This window comes from Hoplias malabaricus, chromosome 1 (genome assembly GCF_029633855.1).
Source record: "Hoplias malabaricus isolate fHopMal1 chromosome 1, fHopMal1.hap1, whole genome shotgun sequence".
In the NCBI taxonomy this organism is placed as follows: domain Eukaryota; kingdom Metazoa; phylum Chordata; class Actinopteri; order Characiformes; family Erythrinidae; genus Hoplias; species Hoplias malabaricus.
Window position 1 is genome coordinate 38,266,416 of NC_089800.1, and position 18,558 is coordinate 38,284,973.

Below are 18,558 nucleotides of genomic sequence, written 5' to 3' on the forward strand. Positions count from 1 at the left end.
TTTTCTTTTCAGATATTAATAAATAAATAAATAATGTACAGGGTGGGACATTTATATGGATACACCTTATTAAAATGGGAATGGTTGGTGATATTAACTTCCTGTTTGTGGCACATTAGTATATGGGAGGGGGGAAACTTTTCAAGATGGGTGGTGACCATGGTGGCCGTTTTGAAGTCAGAAATTTTGGATCCAACTTTTGTTTTTTCAATGGGAATAAACCACATATACCACACCATAGCATCAAGATGTGCAGCACCTGAAACTACTGATACTGGAAGCCTGTGCTAGCATTTCTCCTGCAGTGTTGCTATCAGTGTGTGAAGAGTGGGAGAAGAGGTTTGCATTGACAATCCAACACAATGGGCAGCACTTTGAACACATTTTATAAGTGGTCAGAAACTTGCAAATAACTCATGAAAGAATAAAGTTAAAAATGTTAAAACCAAGCACACCATTGTTTTTCTTGTGAAATTCCCAATAAGTTTGATGTGTCACATGACTCTCTTCCCATTGAAAAAACAAAAGTTGGATCCAAAATGGCTGACTTCAAAATGGCCACCATGGTCACCACCCATCTTGAAAAGTTTCCCCCCTCCCATATACTAATGTGAAGTTAATATCACCAATCATTCCCATTTTATTAAGGTGTATCCATATAAATGGCCCACCCTGCACACAAAAAACACACAAATATTGTCAAATTTTCTGTCAGATTAATGACTATGGCTACTCTGCTTTTATTTATACTTTCTTTTAAGTTAAACAGACAATGTTCTTTGCTGAAGATATGAATATAGCATTTCATTCATTACAGCACTCCAATATGATGTGACTTCTTTACCGTTTAATTGCTTATTACTAAAACACTATTGGATGACAAGTAGTGTGGTGAAATATGTGTACTGAATAAAGACAGTGCAAAAAAGAACAGTGTAAAAGGGAGCCAAGTGAAACTGCCTAAAAATCAGCATCTGTGCTCCTCGCTCTTCATTCCTGGGCTCTCGTGCTAAACTGAGTTGTGGCTCATCCTCATTTAAAGCAAAAGATTGTTTGATCCTTGTAGTGTTTTGAAAAAAAAAAACGTTTCACAGACATATTCCCATGATAGTGTCTACGTGTGGGAAAGTGGTACAATATGTCCCCTTTAAAAATCCAGTTATCTCTTAGATTTAATGCAGTGATTTTTGTTGTTTATATAGGCCACAGGTTTTTAAGAATTAACAATTCTTACATTTAAAATATATTTAAGAAAAAAATCATGTTTATTATATTTATTTTAGCTAATAGGAAGGACAGAAAAGATGTGAGTTTTGTGTGTTGATTTAGCATACATTGTGTTGCCATTGTGTATATAAAACAAAACAAATGTTATAAAAAAATTGGGAAGTAAAAAATTAATTTACTTTACTTTACAGATATCTAGATCATGTTTGCATCTACTGTACCTTAGTTTTGATCACTTTAACTTAAAAGCAAGGTTTGCTTAAAATTACATCTGGCATTTTTTTTAGCAAAAGCTCAGCTGTGAAAGCATTGCACTGTTCAGTTTATAAAACCAAGAAAAACAATTACAGCAAACACTGAGGAGGAGAGATTTAAAACAGAAAGAAAAGTTAACCCAAACTCTCTGTGCTAGAACTGCTTATTACATAAACATATCCACTCTACTGTTTATGCTGTGTTGTCATATAAACATCTGCTAAGGACAGTCCAGAAAACCCAGAGGAAACATTGATGCAGTATTTATCTTCAAAACCATGTTTAGCGGTTTCCTTTCCTTTTTGTTTAAAGAAAAGTGTGTATATTATGAGCTTGGGTATTGGTTGTGTCACCTCCTACATATTCCCTCTGGTGCAATGTCTCCCCCTAATGTACAACACATTTGGCATGGGTAAAAATATATCTAGACAGTGACTCAGCTTACATTCATGAATGTTCTGTACACACATGACTGAAGTGTCCTCTAAAGCCTTTACTGCACAACAGGAGTGAATTGGAAGGCCTGCCAGGCTCACTGCCCTGTTACTGAAATAATGCCAACCTGTGCAATCATTCAGAGGCCATCATGCAACACTTGAAATGGGAATTTAAGTAAAAAAGAAGCTCATGCAAATTTGATTTAGCATAAAACAGCAATTGTTACTATATTAAATGTATATTTGACAACACACAGTGACTTCCTCAATTTGAAGACTAATAAAGAATAATGACTTGTTAAATTAAGCAGGTTTGAAATGAGAAGCTGCAGTTACAACAAGGCAATGGTGAACACTCAGCGGCTGTGTCTGGGAAGTCTACAATGCTATGTACTGAGGCTGTGTTCTAAGGGAAAGACTGTGATTCATGTCTGAATCAAATGTTTGTATAAAATGCTGCCTGCTGAAGTTCCTTGGCTGACGTTTGAAGGTAACGTCGACTTACCCTTCACTACTTTAGATTTCCCATGATCCTGAAAACAATGAGTAATGTAACTATCAGCATAAAGATAAATGACAGAAATCAACTAATCATCTCTGGATTTCCAGAGGTTGGGACATATTTCGAGAGGAAAACTATCACTCTAGACCTCCATGATATCCTAGATATGGCCCTGACTTGAATATTATTGGCACAACCTACATTTTAGTCAGTTTCATTTAAGCAGCTCTGTGCCAGGACTCTTTTCTCAAGGAATCAACTGTAAATCAACTACTGCATTGTAAAATGTTATTGTTTATTAGGTCTAATCTATAACTTCCAAATAATGCCAAGTTAATATACATACTTTCTAGAATTCAAATATCACACAGGGGAACTAACACAAATGCAACAAGGATTTTTTTGGTATTATTCCTGAGAATATTCTGCAAGGATTTGTACCTTATATTGTCCTCAAGATAAACCTGGGTTATTGTTAATATGTGAAGTTAATATATTTTGTTCTGTGCTACAAATAATCATTCGTTAAATCAGTAAAAAAGGCAGAAAGATATGGTAGTCAGTTAGCTGTGTCATTCCCAAGTTTTCTGGTGACTTCCAGACCAGTCTTGTCTCCTCATCACCTCAGACACTCTTGATCTTACTAAAAATATCCAGCTGGAGGTAGGGAAGGGGAGAAGCATTTATAAGACCCATCAGTAAACAGTGCTTCACTTGACCTCGCAAGAAGCTGTCCGCTGACTACTCCACTATGGCAGCGAAAGAGATTCCCTTCACAATTTTGCGGCAGTCCAGCTGGGATCCTTCACGTGTCTGGCAGCAGAGCAGCCGAATCTTTGACCAAGCTTTCGGCATGCCAGTCTTGGCGGAGGAGTACTTCAGCTGGCCTAGTGGCCTCTGTCCTGGTTATCTGCGTCTCCCAGGCTCTGTGATGGACGTTGGACTCTTCAGCCTCTTCCCCAAAAGTCCATCTGCGCACACACTGGCCCGGCAGCTCAGCGGAGGTATGACTGATGTGAAGCAAAGCCCAGACACCTGGAAGGTCTGTTTGGATGTCAACCAGTTCACCCCTGAGGAGCTGACAGTCAGAACCAAGGATGGAATGGTGGAAATTACTGGTATGTCTTCATAGTTCAAAATGCCTGCTACTGTTTCAAAGTTAGGAATCAATATTTAAAATAGATCCTAACAGATTCAAATCTGACAATATCATTGGTTTCACAAAAAAGGTTAAGATAAACTGAGTTCTAAATAATTAAACCGTTATTGCTGAAGCATTGCATTACCATATAACATCAATTAGCTACTAACCAAGCACTTGAGGTATTGGATACGCACAGCATGCCTAAAAGTATGTGAACACCTGCTAGTTTAATGCTTCTTCTGATAGCAAAGATGGCAGCGTTTGCCTCCCTTTGCTGCAGTAATAGACTCTACACTTCTTTGAAGAATTTATACTAGATGCTGGGAATTTATGTGAATTTAATGGCATTCAGCCCCAGGAGCATGGTTTTAGATGACAAATACCACTGCAGTATTTTATAAAGATCCATCACTCCTTAAAAATTAGTTCCACTGCCTCACAGCCCTGTGGCAGGGAGCTTTGTATGCCTATAGCCACCCTGCATCGGCCATGGTGAATTTTAGGCTGAGCTTCCTATTCTCTTGGCCAAATTTGGAGATGGTGCAAACTGCATGGAACTGAACATCATTGTCCACAAAGGGGGCAGCACATTATACTTGCTAAATTCACTAATTATACAGGGTTTCTACAAACCTTTGGACAGATAGTGGATGTGCTGTAGTTTCAGTTGTCGCTCAGGTGGCTTTCTACCCCTTGCTTTCTATAGCTGGACCAATGTAAATGTAATTTTTACATAAAGATCTGTTTTAATTTTCAGGCAAACACGAGGAACGCAGAGACGAGCATGGATACGTGTCCAGAAGTTTCATCAGGAAATATATGTAAGTTTAAATGTATCATTGAACATATTAATCTGCAATGTTCAGCTGTGCTTTGAGTGATGTGACAGAAACTGACAGGAAACTCTCTCTCTCTCTCTCTCTCTCTCTCTCTCTCTCTCTCTCTCTCTCTCTCCCCCTCTCTCTCCCCCCCCTCTCCCTTTCTTTCTTTCTTTTTTTCAGTCTCCCTCCTGAAGTGGACGCTAAGAAGGTCACCTCCTCCTTCTCTCCAGACGGTGTGCTGACCGTTGAAGCTCCTCTGCCAAAGCCTGCAATTCAGGGAGCTGAGAAGTCCATCCCTGTGTCTACAGCCAAGAAATAAGCACAAAAACAAGCCTCTCCAACAGGATCCAGTGCTTTGACTTTAACCTTGCATTAAGACTGATAACAGTGGTGATCATGTATAAATATAAGCTTACATATGTACAATATACTTTTATTAATAAAAGCTTATAAATACTAAAACTAATATTATAGTTTTTTCTTTTGTACAACATTGAAAAAGGACACTATAGAGCCTCCATTAAACATAAAATGGACATATTATGGCCCTTTTCCACAAATGAACACCCAGGAGGTCATAATGAAAATCTGTGACATCCTTTGGTAAAAATACCATAAGGATCAAACACCACAGCACTGTTCTTCCGTCTTCAGAACATTTAAGAACGACATTTTATATATATATATATATATATATATATATATTTTTTTTTTTTTAACCTCAAATTACAACTTTAAAATCATTGTGATTATTCACTGACACATAAAATAGAGAATATAGTCTCTGTTGTTGCTACTCTGGGCTCAGCACTGCAGAAACTGTATTATGTATCTTTTGGAAGAGGGTAGGAAACCATGCTGTATCCCTTCTCCTCCCCCTTCATTTCTGGACAGTGCTTTTTAAAATGAATTACGCTGTGCTACTAGGGCGAGGCCAGGAACAAAATTACCAAATCCTATCTAGTGCTCCTTTAAATGTTCCCTTAAACTGTGACATTTACATTCACAGACCATGTGATTTTCACCCCAGTTCTTGTCATATTATAGCCACAGGCTAATGTATTTTCTCATGGCTTATTGCAATGCAGAGTCGACATCTAATGTGTAAGTGATACTAATAAGTGAACCTGAACTAGTGTATTACTGCGTAAACATGCTTAGTTTTCTTAGGGCTCAGCACAAAACATATCAGTTTGATTTTCAGATATCATCAAGTTGCACTGGCAGCTTAGTGTCCATTGAAGAATATCAATTAGCATTCTATCTCTGATGGATTCATTAGATCCATCAGATGTTTCAGTAAAGCAGTAAAAAATGAGCTAGTGACTCAGCCATACAACATGTGCTACTGCTAATATTTGGAAGAGACTAAGAGATGATAACTCACAGCTGCTATGTTCAAATGATGTGAAAACTAAATATCAACAAAAAAAAGGAGATACATGTTTTTAGTTGGACAACCATGACATGCCCGTTCTCACTCATTAGTATTATCAAGATTTTTGTCCAACTAGACTTTTAAACTAGGTCACAGGAATTACTTGTGCCTAGTAGACCTCTTTGTTCCTGCAGAAAGAGACTCATTTAGGCAGTGCTATCAGCTTAAAAGGAGCGTACTGTGCATATATATATATATATATATATATATATAAATATATATATATATATATATATATATATATATATATATATATATATATATATATTTATAAGCAGTTACTGCTCCTTAAGTAATGCATTCTAATAGTGTGAAATATTGAAAAAAAAGATAAAACTGTAGCGTTTGTAAAATGTAGGTTAAGGATGTTGTGGTATAATTAGGTCAGTTACTGTCAGTACATAATAATCACTTCACAATAGCACATTTTAAAAAATAATATTAAGTTTTAATTAAAATCTTCAAATCTAATTCCATTATCATTGACATTACAATGTTCCACATCCAAATTTGGCAGGTCCAAAATGACCTAGTTGATCATTGGTCTGGTGAGATACATGGGAGCCTGTGTGTGGAGAAACAGAGATAGCGCCAGTGAATTTTAATGCTCTCTTTCTCCTTCTTCCTCATGCTTCAGGTTTATCTGTTTGCAGGTTGCTCTGAATGTCTGGTCGGTGCCAATGGGAATGGCGTTAATCAGGTGGATGCTCCTCCCTGGCCCTAGCAACAGGCTTGTGATTGGTGGAGGTGGAAGCCCAGGCCCCTTTTTATTGGCTCACGTCTCAGACCCTTTTGGACTGAGAAATTCATCTCTAGTGCATGGCTGGGTGTGGGCGCTGTACGAAGCTGCAGCTCAATGCTGTGAGATGAGCTCTAACAGTTTTACCAGTTATTCCACATTTTGGGTAAATTTCTAGCCCTTATAATATATTTTTCAGGATTTCATCTAAGAAACCATGCATTTAAAGATAAACTGAAATCAAAATGTACTTTTATTATCCTGTTGATTGATGTCCATGTTCAAAGAAACATACATTTTGTAATTTTAAATACAAGTTACTAGTTTCATGATGTTTAATTAAACTGTATTGACTTTTTTCCTGTAAAAAGCCTTATGGCATTTGATGATCTCAGCAATAACAGTAACATCATACAAATTATATTAACACACCTGCCTGAACAACTAATAATTTCTCAATAAATTATATGTCCCAGCCATATTACAAATGTCTCACTCCAGAGCAAAAGGCTGTGTGTTCATATAATGTCAGTGTCAGGAACAGCCATGGCCTAATGTTTAGAGAAGAGGTATCCCTGCAGCTGGCAGGAACACCCACAGCTCAAGTGCCATTGGGCAAGGCATGTAGCATCTAAAATGCTCCCCAGGTGCCAAAGGTGGTTGTTCTTGGTCTGCGCCTAATCACTAATGTGTGTGTGTGTGTGTTGTTCGTGGCCACAGATGGGTAAAATGCAAAGGTCAAATATTGTTGTACAATGACCTTTCACCCTTCAAAAACCAAAATTGGAATCCTACTGCACATTTCCACCAACATACATTGGTTTCTCAACTAGAAAAGTTAGTTCTCAGCTTTAACTGAAAAGAGGTTTTTTACTGGGCTGTGACAGCATACATTGGCATGTCGAGTTAAAGCAATTCTAGAAAGAGCACAGAGCCTCAAATAAATGCTATTGCACATTGCCGAATGGGTCATTTGCAGTGTGTTATATTGTCCTCGGTGCTGTGCTGAGTAAAAGACCAGTGAACCAGATTGGACAGTGTACATTTTTATTTTAAAATGGGAAAATGGAAAATAAGACATGAGCCATTATAAGATTTCTGATTTCAAAAGAAATGTATTCTTTTAGGTTACTTTTGCAGCATTCAAGTGGTGACTTTTTTTTTAGTTTCTTTGTTTTTTGGAAAAACAAGTTTCCCAACAGGAGACACCACATGAACAAATTTTGAAGTCAGAATGTAAAATCAGAAACATTAAAATTTCAGTGCAGCATGAATTGGCCAAGTTGTGATGTAAACCCTATATTTAAGTCCAATATAATATGTACAATTTGTACTTTACTCTAAGATTAAATTTGTTCTTAGAAATCTACAATGAACATATGTTGTTTTGCTATAGTTATATTCAAAAACATATAGTAGGGAGAACGAGTTGGACCTTGGCAGAAACTACCACCCAACTTGCACTTGAAAGCTCAGCAGGATGTCTCTGGGACCACACACTGAAATACTTGAATTCACATGGATAAACCATGACTCTGTCCTGACGATTTGTTTATCTCTGGCTCTGGTGCTGAATTCAGTCACAGAAATGCTGGAAACAAGCATGCTGCAACCCTGCAACACCCTAGATGAAGACATATCTTTTGTGTATACCCTGGTGGAAAGAGGGGTTTGCAGAATGGTACCAAGGTTCTAAGAATCAGGAGTCGAACCGGCTCAACAAATAGAGTTAATTTTTTTCTAAAAGAGCTAAGAGACTGTTGTTTGGACCCAAGACCTTGAGACCAGGACAGGAAAAGAAGTTGAGGAAATTCAGATGATGCAAAGTACTGATGAATATATGCCACACAATTTGTCAGAGTAAATAAAGGTTGAGGGACACGGCTATAATGTAAATGACTCATGGCTTTCAATGACTGGGGAAAAGAGTACATTTCAGGTGTGATGCCATATGGAAAATTATTTAACTTGGCCTATTTTAAAAAGGAGAGTTCAGCACATGGAACTGACATACATTCATTCATTCATTCATTATCTGTAACCGCTTATCCAATTCAGGGTCGCAGTGGGTCCAGAGCCTACCTGGAATCATTGGGCGCAAGGCGGGAATACACCCTGGAGGGGGCGCCAGTTCTTCACAGGGCAACTGACATATAATGAACCTAAAATTATGTCTCTTCTGCTTTTTGAAGTCTATACTAAACTTGTGAGTATGTAATTCATATGGAAGGATTTAAAGCAATGAAAGGCTGTCATCAAGGTCAAATTACTGGAATAAGGCTTTGCTGTCTGCCACAAACATGAAGCACATACTCTTGAATATTATGTTCAGGCCAGATGGATATTTTTTGTTGAATGTGATTTGTATGAGGCTACCACACATCATCAGTAACAAACAAAACAAATTATACCTGCTTCCCTGCTCTACCTAATGGAGAAATGTGGTATATAAAATCAGGGATTATTTTAATATTTTGCATGTAAATACTCATCATTGATTTCTCATTATAATATCACATATGGTAATTGCAAAAATATCACAATCCCTAGAATCCCTATGCTGTCAACCAATACAGATTCTTAGCCTAGCGATGTATTAAGCTAATATTTCTAAGCTAGCTTCAGTCATCAAATGAAAATACAAAGAAAACATGTTTATACAACACTAAATGGAGACCAGAGACAAGTTTGTTACCCTTTCAGTCTGAGATAGGTAGCTACCATGTGAACTTTAGCTTTTAGCTTGTTGTTCTCTTCATTTAATTAGTCTTTTCTGTACTTAGAGTAATCAATTTGTCAGTTACTAGAGACACACTGTTACAATATTGTGTTCAGATTGCAAGCAAAATTTATTTTCAAATGTATATCCAAATATATCCCTGAAAAATATTTTAAAAATCTACCAAAATGCCATCGCTCCCACCTTTAAAATGCATTATCAAAAGGGAGGTTTCCTGGTCTTTAGACTTAATTCTGGAGACCAAGGATTCAAGTTAGCCTGTGGAAATGTTTACATCCCTGATTTTTTTCCTCTAACCATGAAGTATCAGTTACTTTTTTAATATACCCGTTTTCACTGCAGAACACAGCATCAAATATTAAAACCTATGTATTCATGAAAATTAATATGATTTATTACTATTCACAATCTGCTGTGGACTCACCGCGACCCTGAACTGGATAAACGGTTACAGATAATGAATGAATGAATGTATTCACAATCTGCTGTGGAGGATGTGGATGTTTACAGTGGATGGGTAAGGTTAGCACATAAAATTAGATTGATTCATTCTAAGAGTGGGCTTGTGCTGGATCGTTTATTCCCATTGTTAGATATGCTGCCATCTACTTTGTGTTTTTGTGAATTATTGCATAACACTGGAGCTGTAGGTAACTTAAAAAGGTGGATGTTTTAGTCCTTGAGCTTCCTTTAGGTTTTCTCAAGTGTTTTAACAAAGATGTTGGTTTCATACTTCTACATGAATAGAATAACATGTTGTCACTTGTTTTTATGCTCTCTAGTGTATGTGTATTTTCACTCATTATTCCACTAAACGTGGATACTACGTCAACCAACCAGCCATGACTTCATGAGGGGCTTCTGAGTGGGAATCACTTCTGAGGTTCATCAGGTTTAAGGGTAAAGGTAAGGCCATATAATGGCCATGTAAACCATAACGAAAAATAATTGTACAGAGCAGAACTAAGATGATTAAAACTGAATTTAGTTCTTACCATTACATATTTAGTAGATGCAAGTTGTTTTAGTAACTGTCTTCTTCCTAAGGGAATAGACATTAGACAGGACCAAGATAAAAGCAATGCATCTATGACCGCTTCAGTTTTTCTTTATTTATTTGTGGATTTTTTTTTCTTTTCATGTTTGTCATTATTTTGGCTCTTGTGCAACTGCTACATAATTATTCACATTCAAGATATTTGTCACCCAGGAGACAGCTAAAAGTTAAAAAAAGAAATAAAAACAAATATATGAATGAAAAAAATTAATACTGCCAAATACAATTTTATGGTCCATGTTCTGAGTGTGTCACAGAAACACTGATTCTGATAATCCACTGTAATTCAAACCATACATGTTTCATTGTGCATAACATGACAAGAAAAACAATGTCATGATTATAGATTACCAAGAAAAACACGTGCACGTTAAGTGATCAGTAGTGTTTTTCAAATTTCAATCTAGCTAAAGAAATAAACATATTTCATGTCACAACAGCAACGCCCATAACAGATCCGTTTATTGTTAACAATCACAATTTTGGTATAGCAAATCAAAACAAAAGGAAAACAAAATGATAAATTATAATTAATCAATATGAAGCCTGTTTACTTCTCAATCATAGGAATACATAACATCCAAGGTATAAGTTAATAAAGTCAAGCTATTGTATAAATACATCACCAGCATGCACAATATTGAATCATTGATATTATCATCGTAATTATCTTACACTGACAAAACAGTATAGTTGGCAAGTGCAAAAATAAATTAAACACAGAAGTAAACCACAAACTTTGAAGCTGCAATATTTTCTTAGTTTCTTTTTTTTCTTTTTTCTTCCCCCAATTCTGATAAGTCTCTGCTTCATATCTCCTCTAACCTTCAAAATAGTCTATGGTTCCAGTTGTGCCAGAATGTGAAGACTTCATGGACAGGATGTTTTGTTTTCTTAAACACTGTGTATTTTGATGCATCTGTTAGTGCAGTAATCAGAATAAACTGTAAATCTATCCGTAATTTGGCTATAACGTTTATTTCACTAACGCTAACGCTGTCAGCTAAGAACTAATTTGTCTTATCTATGATTTATATTTAAACCTGGAACCATTTAAGACTATTTTGCAGGCATCGCATTCAAGTGTATTTTTTCAGCTTACCCTCTTTTGAAATGCTTTTCTACTACCCCAAAAACATAAATAAGCAGCATCCTTTTGAACTACATCAGTCCATAGGCCAGTGCAAGTCTGCCATTCCAAACCACCAACGACCCCTTCTGGCTGATTGACTGACATTTTCAGTGGTTTTGGCAAATGTCAAGATAACCAAGAAGATGGAGGCCCATTCAGCTATATATATTTCTGTATATATTCAAACTAAGACTTCAGCCCCCCCTTTTAAACCACCCTTGATATTTTTTCTTTAAACTCGTGGAAAAATAAAGAACTGCTGCTGCAGAGGAAACCATGGCAAAAGCTGCTGCCAAAGTCCACCAGCCATTTAATTATTTTTTTTAATCGCTTTTCATCTTCACAGAGTGACATCTACCTCTTTAATTGTTGCCCTCCCCGCCCTCATCGTCTTGCTGGTCACTTGTCCACAGTGTTAAGTTGTCTCGGAGCAGCTGCATGATGAGGGTTGAGTCTTTGTAGGAGTCCTCATTGAGGGTGTCCAGCTCAGCGATGGCGTCGTCAAAGGCGGTCTTGGCCAGGTGGCAGGCCTGCTCCGGGGCGTTCTGGATCTCATAATAGAAGACGGAGTAGTTGAGGGCCAATCCCAGGCGGATGGGGTGGGTGGGCTGCATGTGCTCTTTGCTGATCTCATGAGCCTCGTTGTAGGCCTTCTCTGAAGACTCCACCACAGTGGACCTCTTCTCGCCTGTGGCCACCTCAGCCAGGTAACGGTAGTAATCTCCTTTCATCTTCAGGTAGAAGACTTTACTCTCGTGCTGTGTGTCACTGCAATTCTTAATGAGGAAGTTATCAAGCAGGTTCAGCACGTCTTGGCACACCGCCTCCAACTCCTTCTCGATCTTCTCACGGTAAGCCCTAACCATCTCGATTTTCTTCTCATTTCCATCTGCAGAGGTTTTCTGTTCAATGCTGGAGATGACCCTCCAAGAGGAGCGGCGGGCACCCACTACGTTCTTATAGGCCACTGACAATAGATTCCTCTCTTCGTTGGACAAGGCCTCATTCAGCTCTGTTACCTGTAACACAAAGGACAAAAATGCTGTGTGAGCGCACTGGAATATAGAATCAGGGAAAAGCTAATGAAATTCATCCAGTATTATTAGAGATTTGCATTGTAAAATTCTCTGTGTTTATATTTCCATAAGTAATATTCAAACATTACTAAAAAAAAACAACTACAAAATTTTTATAATTAAATTTTTTTTTTAAGTTTTGTAATCTAATGGAAGTAGTGATCTATATTTAATTGTTATGCTAATTTATTGATTATATTTGTGATGTAGGGCATTTGTTCTTACAAGTTCTATAACATACTGATATAGTACAGAACAACATCTTACAAAAATTACATGGCAAAGACTGGTAACTGTTATGGCTACAGCACAGTACTAAAAATCAGATATGCCCTCTCTCCCTCCAGCGCAGTTCTCATTTGTGGAAATCCCTGTGAATGATCAGAACTAATCACTTGTGTGTTCTCTTTATTGAAGTCACTTGTTAATTCTTACGGTTGCTTTTTGGGGGCTTATTCATTTCAGGGCTTGTGTAGACAAATTAACATTATCAAAATCTGCATGTGCCCTAAATAATTACAATAATTAAATGTGCACAAGAGTTTTTAACACATTAAATTTTAAAACTAGATTTAACTTTAAAATATGTTAATTGGCACACTCCTGCATACGTTGTACAGAGATATTTCCAAATAACTTGCAGGAACATCAGCTGGTGTCCAGGAATTTTATGATGTTTAAAACTATAAGGATTACAAGAAAAAATATTAACTGAATACCATATTGTGTAAGTGAAAACTTAAAGAGGAATATGGATATTCAAAGGATATTCAGAACCAGACCCATCCCCAACAGTTAGTAAAAAAAATGTTAATTAGAAATATGTAACCTGAATACATTATCAAAGCTATAATTCTTTGGTTGCATAATGCTAATATCCACACTGGGCTTTGACAGCTGCCTCAATGCAACTGTGCAGCCATAGAGATGAACAAGTGCTATATGCCTAGTGCCGTTTCCAGTTTCCATGGCAATCGTCTCATTTTGTACAGCAGTCTACCGCAAACTGCCAAGAGGGCTGCTACTGTTTTGTGAAGCGACTGAGCTCTACTAGTAAGCAAAAACAGCAATGACTTCAGCTACACTGAGGATGGGGGCTTAGGGTGAATGGAGGGGGGGCGTGATCAACATTTAAAAGGGGGCAAATGTTCCCACGAACAGCCCTGGGCAGCTGCACTGTAAGCCAAGACGATCACTATGTGGCAGTTCACCTGTTACAGTGGCCTTCTCCCTGACCTTTCTTACCCTGCACTTGAAGCAGCATATTCTGTATTCATTGCTGATTTTAATCCATAATGCCATAAACCAATATTCAAAAGCACACTTCATTTACATAACAGCATGCCCCTTCCCTGTCTCAGCATGGTCTGCATCTCATTTACTGATAGAGCAAGAAGAATTTTTAGCCCCAGTTAACGTAGAGTGCTTTTGTTTGTGATGTGATTACATAAGAACTACAGGAGGTATGTGTGGTGTTATTTTTGAGTGTGTTCTGTCTTATGTCCATTAAGCCATGTTTTACTGCTGTTTGCAAGTAGTGCATGCATAATAGAAAGGAGCTTGTATGAACACACAATAAATATAGGGCAATTCTAACTAAACCAGATTGGAAACAGCTTAACTAAGATGCACAAATAGTAAGCTATAAAATGTTACATCACCACTATATGCATAAATTTGTAACTGTCTTGGAGTCAAAAATAGTTCCACTGTTAAAAATGTAAATGTGCAAGAAATGGCGAAAGCTTTGAAGAATGTGGACCAGAAACAGGAACAAGAAAGTAACAAGGACAAGAAAATGACAGTGTATATCCAAGCGCTGCAGGGACACTAAACATAGAAAGGTGGATGGAATATAAAAGAGATTTGAGGAGAATGAAATAACAACTGTGTGGCTATTTTAGTCTTTTTCTCTATCGGAAAGAGCTGGTATTCAGAAATGAAGCTATTGGCTGATGTGTGATGTCTCAGCCAAGTATTAAGGATAAAAGCTTCATATTTAGTGGAATTTTTCAAGTCAATCAATTTGCAGCAGACTATCTCTTTGGCCATAAACTCACAGTTAATGCATAGCCGTTAGGAAATATGCTGGTAGCTCTACACCTTAAAGGGCTTTTATCTGTGGGACTGATGCCATTTTACTGTCAAGTAGCTTTTAGCCATCATCAACTCAACCACAGTGATTAGTCAATTAGGATGCACACAATTATAATTACATAAATAAGAAAAATCTGATTATGAGTACCCATAATATAACATTTTTAATCTAATAATGTCTTACATTAGTTTAGCATTAATGCAATAGGTTGTGCTTAAAATGACCTTTTTGTTTTGTCCTTCGGATGAATTTGATAAAACAATGGCTTTTAATGCTTACTTATGAGAATAGGCATATTGTCAATCCTCTAATGTTTTTTTACAGACAGCATTGCTGTTAAATACAAATGTAATCTAGAGCGGGACAAAGATAAAGAAGGATGTCACCTTCATGTTGACAAAATTGTATATCCTACCTTGTATGCCTTGATTCAAACTATGACTTTAGGACATCACTAAAATTATTCTATCTATAGTAGTAATCAGTAGGCAAACTCCAGTCCATGTCCAGACCTAATTGCAGACCAGCAACAATACCAAGAAGAAAAATAATTTGTAATCTTCTCCTTGAAATCCATCTAAGTTTGCATCATCTCTTTTTGTTTCTTACAGCCCAATCATGGCGCCACTCAGAGCAGACATTTGATGTCGTCACTCAGAAGTTTATCTTAGTTTATCGATTCTACTCTTAAAAAGCAGCTGAACATACTGACAAAGGTAAAAAATGGCACATTCATAAACTCAAATGGTGTTTTCAAAATTGCTTTGTACAATGAAAAGCTGACCATTGTAATGGATATATGGAAAATATGAGGTTATTTGTCTCACTTATTTGACCTCCATGGACTTCAAGCTCTGTGGAAATTTGGTAATCATACCAATAATATTTATATTTGAATACTGCTGCTTTAAGTTGCCCCCTAAAAAATAGAAAAAGACCTGGGTATATCTTTTTTTGGAGGAAAAAATCCTCTTATGGATTTTTAATCTGAGTTGTCTACAACATTGCTCTGTGCACTTAAGGAGAACACTAATTGCCCGACTTTGTCTATGCTTCAAAACAAATGGCCAGATTTGCTTATACCTAATAAAAAAGAGAGAAGAATCCTGCTGATGAGAGGGCCAGAGACCAAATGTCCTGCTGATATAATCTACATGGCATAACTAGGTCCCAGTGGTAGACCTCAGCCCTGCAATTTAAAAAGTGGAATATTTGAAATATATGAAGGCCATGATTACACATGTACCACCGCTTTTCACAGAAAATAATCAAGTGCACCCCTGCAGGCTAAAAACCTATGACAGAATGCCAGTGATGTGGAAAAAAGATCTTTTTTTAAGTACATAGTCCATTATCACATTATTTGTCAGAGTTTGAATTTTTATCTCACAATCTATGCTTATTAATAATTGAAGACATGTTTATGAATACCTTGCTGCAACAGACTTAGCTGTTAGCTGATCTAGTTAATTCTTTAAAAATTATGCTAGAATTTAATGCTGGATGTTTCAAATCAGAATTCCTTAGTGGATGTCTTGTGATATGAGTGACATTAAGCCATGCATTACATGTTAAACAGGAGAGTTGGCTGATGCAACATTACTGCTATAGTCACCTCAGTTTTCAGTAGGAATAATACTCAAGCCCATTTCTGGCTGTCTGTTGTAGGCTCAGAGAAAAACATTGCCCAATATATTATTGCTATTCAAGAAGACTACACTAATATTGCCAGTGGTTTGTGAATAGTCTGATTGAATATGTAAACTCATGCTTAAAACTTTGATGTGGCTTATATATTTGGATCCAACCTGTAATGGTGATGTAGTTTTGCATTAATCATTTCATAAGCTGAAGTAAAATATGCCTTTATTCACAGTAAAGCCACATTTTTTTGTTTGTTTTTTAGAATTAACACATTTTAGGAATATCCAAATACAGCTGTAAGTGATTATATCAGCAGGTTTGGTGGCCATGTGCAGATATTGATTTATCTGTCCTGGATTTTCATATGGGATTATCCTTAAAGCAGACTCGGCTCAAACACTGCAATAGTTGATTTTACAATGTAATACCTCCACATTTCAGAAGTTAGTGGTTAAAATAAACAGACATGACTCTTAAGAAGTGTAAAGTCCAGCTATATAGACATGATGTCAACGCTTAACAAGGCAAAGGAGGGGGGCCTGTGTGCTGTGTTGCAATGACGCCTCCTCAGTGTCACTCAGTGAGTCTGTGCAATGCAAAGATCACATTAATATGTATGTGTTTTGGCCTTTCCTGCCTGAACAGAACTTTCATTTGATGGTGACAGCAAGTGGTTTTTCACATGCAGATCTTTCAGCCAGAGGTTCCCAATCCTTAAAGGCCCTGGTCTGAAAAAAATTACTTAATTTTCTTGGTGAAAATAAGACGCTAGTCCCAAAGATAATAGTAATAGTAAAGCCATTGACAGAAAATGCTCAAATTACATGTATGTAAAATAAAACTTGTGTATATCCAGAGAATACAAATCACTGCACACATTTGTAAGACATTCATCAACACTGTGATAAAATTGAATAGAAATAGGGGCAGGGATGGAAGGTATAGAGTATTACAATGTGAATACAGGCCCCCACTGCAATATGGCAACGGTGGAATATTCTGGAAGGAATTCTACTGCCTCTAACGTTTGTTTAGAGAAATAATACAAGAGCTCACTTTTTAAGATAAAAGAAAGCAGGAATATTCATTAATAGGTTTGTTTCTTTCAATATAGGCTTAATGACAAAGATCAAGCAGGCGTGGAAATTAAGAATATGGTGTTTTATTTTAAGGAACACAGTATGTGTCTTTTGTCTGGAAAAAGGCCAGATGTGAAACATTTTATTGGACTGTAGCCGCCCTTCTCTCAAATCACAATGAATGAAAGTGTGACTAGGACAGCAAAATAAGGCATTTTTACACAGGAGGAAAATTGGTTGTTAAAAGGTGGATGTGATAACGCGGCTGAGTCACAATTCGATCCATTTTGTGTGTCGACTCATTCATTTTTATTGTCTAAGGCAGGCGAGGCACCGCCCAAGGACCAGACAGTCTACACCCAGACCGTTATGTGCGGGCATTTTTTTGTGCGTTTGGTAGCCAATGTAGTAGATTTCAGAGCACTAAATTCCTTCTCCTATCATCTTAATGTTTTAAAGACACCCTCCTCATCATGTAAGCCAAGGAGTTGGGAGATGTTTGTAGAGTCCAACACTGATAACGGTAGCATTATATCAACTCTCCTCACAGATGTTCAGTAGCTTTAGAGCGTTGGTGGTGCAACCGTTTATATCAGCCCAGAAACACCCACATGATTTACTTTACTAGCGTTATTATTATGTCAAATATAGACCCGTCAGCAATATAGAGACTTACCGATTTCATGGCCGCTGCCATATCGTCGTATCTCTCAGCCTGCTCAGCTAGTCGAGCTTTTTGAACCAGCTGCTCGCGGTCGACCATGGTTTGTGCGAGTCTGTTTTTTTTTCTTCACGGGACCGTTATGAAGGCGTCGTGTGTGAGAGTGAGGACAGTTCAAAATGCGGTTCTGTTTTGTGGTTCGCTGTAACTGAGTGAGCGCCTCTGCAGCTGTTCCTCGCTATCTGCGCTGCACGGGACAGCCTCTCTCAGCCCCTCCCGAGCAGAATTAACGCCCCCTCCTCACACACACGCACACACACGCTCTGCAGGGCGACGTCAGCACCCCAAAAAGGTGGGCGCTTTTCCAATGATGTAACAATCCTTATATGGATACCCACAGGCCACCACGAATCATGGAGCACATACATTACTCGACGTCTCTCTTTTCAGTTACTACACATATATTTCACCACACAATCAATTCGGTCAAATTGTGTATATATTTTTT

General features: G+C 37.4%; 2 protein-coding genes across 3 annotated transcripts; one reads left to right on the top strand and one right to left on the bottom strand.

Moving 5' to 3' along the window:
* Positions 1-3,172: 3,172 nt before the first annotated feature.
* LOC136689163 (heat shock protein beta-1-like) lies at positions 3,173-10,050 on the top strand. Of its 2 annotated transcripts, XM_066662473.1 has the most exons (4): positions 3,173-3,539; positions 4,323-4,386; positions 4,567-4,686; positions 9,844-10,050. In XM_066662473.1, the coding sequence occupies exons 1-4, from the start codon at positions 3,173-3,175 to the stop codon at positions 9,977-9,979; spliced, it is 687 nt and encodes a 228-aa protein (XP_066518570.1). In that variant the 3' UTR covers positions 9,980-10,050. The 2 variants fall into 2 exon arrangements, with proteins under 2 accessions (XP_066518570.1, XP_066518571.1); XM_066662474.1 differs by lacking the exon at positions 9,844-10,050 and having other exon boundaries at positions 4,567-4,705.
* Positions 10,051-10,403: 353 nt separating this feature from the next.
* Positions 10,404-18,343, bottom strand: ywhag2 (3-monooxygenase/tryptophan 5-monooxygenase activation protein, gamma polypeptide 2). The gene is made up of 2 exons (XM_066662472.1): positions 18,066-18,343; positions 10,404-12,511 (listed from the first exon to the last, which is right to left on the bottom strand). Exons 1-2 carry the CDS (start codon positions 18,150-18,152, stop codon positions 11,855-11,857), a joined length of 744 nt encoding a protein of 247 aa, XP_066518569.1. The 5' UTR covers positions 18,153-18,343; the 3' UTR covers positions 10,404-11,854.
* Positions 18,344-18,558: the final 215 nt, after the last annotated feature.

Coding starts and splice junctions, on each gene's coding strand:
- ywhag2 (XM_066662472.1), bottom strand. CDS start 18,152: ATGGTCGACCGCGAGCAGCTGGTTCAAAAAGCTCGACTAGCTGAGCAG. Junction 12,512..18,065: donor TGGCAGCGGCCATGAAATCG/GTAAGTCTCTAT, acceptor TTTGTGTTACAG/GTAACAGAGCTGAATGAGGC.
- LOC136689163 (XM_066662473.1), top strand. CDS start 3,173: ATGGCAGCGAAAGAGATTCCCTTCACAATTTTGCGGCAGTCCAGCTGG. Junction 3,540..4,322: donor TGGAATGGTGGAAATTACTG/GTATGTCTTCAT, acceptor TTTAATTTTCAG/GCAAACACGAGGAACGCAGA. Junction 4,387..4,566: donor AGTTTCATCAGGAAATATAT/GTAAGTTTAAAT, acceptor TCTTTTTTTCAG/TCTCCCTCCTGAAGTGGACG.